The sequence below is a fragment of the Propithecus coquereli genome, unplaced genomic scaffold, assembly GCF_000956105.1.
Source record: "Propithecus coquereli isolate 6110/MARCELLA unplaced genomic scaffold, Pcoq_1.0 Scaffold104, whole genome shotgun sequence".
NCBI lineage: Eukaryota > Metazoa > Chordata > Mammalia > Primates > Indriidae > Propithecus > Propithecus coquereli.
Genome location: NW_012134303.1, coordinates 5,623,915 through 5,628,220, shown reverse-complemented (window position 1 = coordinate 5,628,220; position 4,306 = coordinate 5,623,915). Strand labels below are relative to the sequence as shown.

The following is a 4,306-nucleotide window of genomic DNA, read 5'->3' as shown; positions in this document are numbered from 1 at the left end:
GTTGTCTGATTAATTTCTTTCTATTTTTAGTAGAGACGGGGTCTCGCTCTTGCTCAGGCTGGTTTTGAACTCCTGAGCTCAAAAAATCCACCCGCCTCGGCCTCCCAGAGAGCTAGGATTACAGGCGTGAACCACCACACCTGGCCCTCTGAAGAGTATTGATTGAACTTTTGTTTTGAGAAAAACAGTAGTTAACTCAGCTGAACGCAAACTTAAAACTGTTTTCCTTCAATGGACAGCAGTTAAATCTATGCGTAGTTATTGCAACTTTCCAGATGTTCCTTTTTGCTGGGTTGTACGAATTCACCTCTATACATATAAGGGTTAGAATTCAACCAAAAATTTGTGTAGTCGTCAAGCAAATTTTTGGGCTCTTCCCTCCATTCCAGCATATCCCCCCTCACTTTCCAGCCATTCTTGCATCCTCAAATCTGTCCAGTGACTTCTCAAGCCAGCAAGACTGGCTTTTTGTCTGAGTTCTAGCTATCCTCTGCCATGCAGATTGAGAGGTGTACCCAAGAGAAAGCCTTACAAATGCAAATTCACCCAGTGTACTTCCTTTTTTTCAAGGGTAGAAACCTCTCTACTTTATTCCTTTAGTAACTTTCCTGTGCTATCAAATAGCGATTAAATTTTGTCTAAGAAGTGTTTAATTCTTATCTCAAGAAGAGTTAATCTGAAATTAATCTTGCTTGGTCTTTTTACCACTACAGAAAGCACCCTTACTGCAAAACTACTCCCCTCAAACTATTGTAACTCAAATAAGTGTTCTGTAGAACACTATTCAATTAATATTAATAGGTGTTCTGTTAGAGGGAAAGTGGATTACATGATCAAATGGTGCTTGTAAATAGAGCATTACAAAACAAACAAATAGGTTTCTTTGCTCCAAGACTTTTAAGCGTCTCTAATATGCTAATACAACTTCTATATCTCTAAGTGGAATATACCCTAGAGAAACTGCTCCAAATTTCTTCATATATCATTAGTAACATTCACTCATTCAAAAATATTTATTGAACCCCAAAAAGTAGAGACTAGAATATGATCCTCTGTCTCCTAGTGCAACTCTCTTTAGGCTATAATTCACTATCCCTTTTTAATTTTCTAATTCTATGTCAGTCATTGACTCATAGTGGTTAGGTTTATGCTATTTAATCCTCACCAATACTTACCTTATCATCACAATAGCTATATAATAGGAGCTGTGAGAAAAGTAAGATAAGTAGACATTCACCTATTATTAACCTGCATAGGCTAGATAAAGATACATAAAATTGTCCAGCCTGGTATCTAGCACAGATTAGTAGCCTGATAAATGTTTTGCTTCCTCCCTAAGCATTTTTCCCCTCATTTTGCTTATTAAAATGGTGACTTCGACAACATTGATCAGAGTTTGGCAGAGTATGGCTCTCAGAACATGTGTAGTCAGAGGCTTATTTATTTTCTATGGTCCAAGAGCTAAGAATATTTTCTAATCACTTTAAAAAGGGCTGTTAAAAAAGAGGAGAGAAGAATATATAGCAGAGACCTTATGTGTCCCACAAAGCCTAAAATGTTTACTATATGGCCTTTTAAGAAAATGTTTGCTGATCCCTAAGATATAGTCTAATAGGTGCTCTAAATTAGCAGTCTAGTAGAATTCACTTTATTTACTTAACTGTTGCAATAGAAGCCTTGTTTTGTTAAATATATATATACTAAAAACACCATTTCACTGGTTCTACTAAATTTTCGAAAGTCAATCTCAGATCTTACCTTTTCCCCTTTTATACCACTGCATTCACACTTTGATCCTGGAGAACACCCATAGCAAGCCTACAAGGAAGAGAAAACGGAAAATCATTAAATATGAAACTGAAAATCAGACTCTGGCTTACAGCTCAACAGCATTCAACAATCCAGACTTGTAAAGTAAATACCAGAAAAATATTTCAAAGGATATATACCAAATTGCTAACAATGGTTACTTCTGGGGAAGCTATCACCTTTTATTGTATACATTTTTGTTTGAACTTTGCAAAATGGGCAAGTGTAATTTTTATAATTTTAAAGTGAAAAAATATCTTTGTAAGAAGATGTTAAAATGGAAAAGAAATTCTTACAACTTCCCTGTAATATGATTTGCCACTTGTCCAGGCTCTTTAGGAACTCTTTTTTTTCTAATATCACCTGTAAGAAATTACCTCTCAATCTATATTAGCAATGACCTTGGCAACCCGCCAAGGATGCCTACCACTTCAAATCACTACCTTCTCTGTATTCATGAGCAATCATGGAGCATAAATTACATAACACTGTCTTTTGCCACCTTTCTTTTCTTTGTTCCCATTCCCTCATCACTAATAGTAGCTCAGTCTCTAACAGCTCCAAGCTTTACCACAAATGCTGCTCCCACAGCCTAGATGTTCTAAATAGCCACTACTAACAAATTCATTCACTCCCTTTAGGAACTGAGGGCTGGAAGCCAGAAAAATATTGTCCTCTAAAATGAAAACCTATGGAAGACAAGGAGATAGTAGATGACTTCTGCCATCCAGAATTATCCTTTACTCTTAGAAAACTGCTATAGATAGCTCAGTATTTATGAACAAGAAGGTGGTGTGCTTTTCACCAAATATATATCAGACTGACTTACTAAAACCTTCATGTGATATAAATATCAAATAATGCTCATCAATGCTCAACCTTGAGAGCCTATGACTTAAAAAATACCTTAGCCTCCTGCTCAACATTTCATGATTTCCTTTACTCTAGTAAACTACCAGAGCACCTTCCCCAAAGTACTGATCTCATCCATTTAGTCAGCACTCCTAACCAACTCAGCTGCAACTAGGGGCCACCCTCATGCTGAAACCTCTCTTCCTGGTTATAAGAGCAAAAACAATGGCTTGATGTCGGATGAATCTCTCAGTCACCCTGCAAGAGGCTGTTCCAATAAAAGATGTGCTTCTGACACTTCAAACTGAAAGTGTGTTATGCAGCCATTATTTATTACCCATAGGTGATTAGGTTTTACAGTCTGATTTTAGTATTATATGCTAACTATATTACAGATTAAATAGGTTTATTCGGACTTATTCATCAAACGTGAATTGAGTATTATTAGGGGCCAGAAAACTAGTAAAGCACTAGACATATAAAGATGAATAAGACATAGCTCCCTCCAATATATTAATATATAACTAACTCAACAATACTTACTGATCACCTGTTATGTGCCAGCCACTATGCTATGTTAGGTGCAGATAGACAAAGACAATACATCATTACTCTCTAATGGGAAGGATGAACCCATACATGAAAAATTATATTACGATGTGCCAGGAACAGAGGTTAATTTACAATGCATAATATTTTTTGTACAAACATAAATATGGAATTTACAAAATTTAAAACATACTAATTCACAAGAAGATACTGATTTACAAGTTCACAAGATAAGAACCATCAATGGTGATTGTCATTGAATTAGATTGCGTATATTGTCAATATTCACGCATTAATGGAGGGGTAAAGGGAAGTGATAATACAAAATGGCTATTAATGTAAGAATAACTATCAGTATTTGACTTTGAAATGTATGTCTGCACTTAATATGTGAATATATGTGCATGAGTTTTTGTCGTTGTAAGTAGAAGATAATGTAATTTTCCATCTTCAGCCTTTATTGAGAGACCTTCCTCTTTTAAATACAAATCAAACTCCTGAGAATAATGCAAAGCCTAATTGCCTACTAGGCTTTCAATAATATGTACCAGATACTATGTGACCTTTCTTTACAATTTTATTTTTGACTTCTCTGTATCCAATGAGAGCGCCCAACCTATAATACAATTTATAAACAAACAAAACCTTAAATATTCTCGTGTATAATTTTACAAGTAATTTTACACAACTAATATTTACATAATATTTTTCACAAATTAGTGAGATTACTAATCACAAAAATTAGTAATTCTTTTTTATACTTCTTAATTTAACGTAGTTATACTTTAGAGAGATCACTGCTTAAAACATTCAGGAATTATAGATAACTTTGTTTAAATTCAATTTTAAAATTTAAGTTATATTCTATTTATTCCACTTAGGTTATGAGAATGACTGGTTCTCATGGGTTAAAACAACGGGTATTTTCATACACAGAGTGCAATGCGCACCACCCGAAGGATGGACATATTTGAAACTCGGACTTGGACGGGAGATGGGGGCAAGGGCAACATACGTAACCTAAACATCTGTACCCCCATAATATGCTGAAATAAAAAAAAAACAAAAAAACAAAAAAACAAAACAAAAAACAGGT

At 34.9% G+C, this 4,306-nt stretch overlaps 1 protein-coding gene across 1 annotated transcript in view; it reads right to left on the bottom strand.

Moving 5' to 3' along the window:
* COL4A5 (collagen, type IV, alpha 5) overlaps window positions 1-4,306 on the bottom strand; it is a 266,384-nt gene that overhangs the window by 167,567 nt on the left and 94,511 nt on the right. The window contains exon 2 of the mRNA XM_012644645.1: window positions 1,759-1,818. Within this exon, the coding sequence (XP_012500099.1) occupies window positions 1,759-1,818 (60 nt within the window). The remainder of the gene's footprint in view (window positions 1-1,758; window positions 1,819-4,306) is intronic.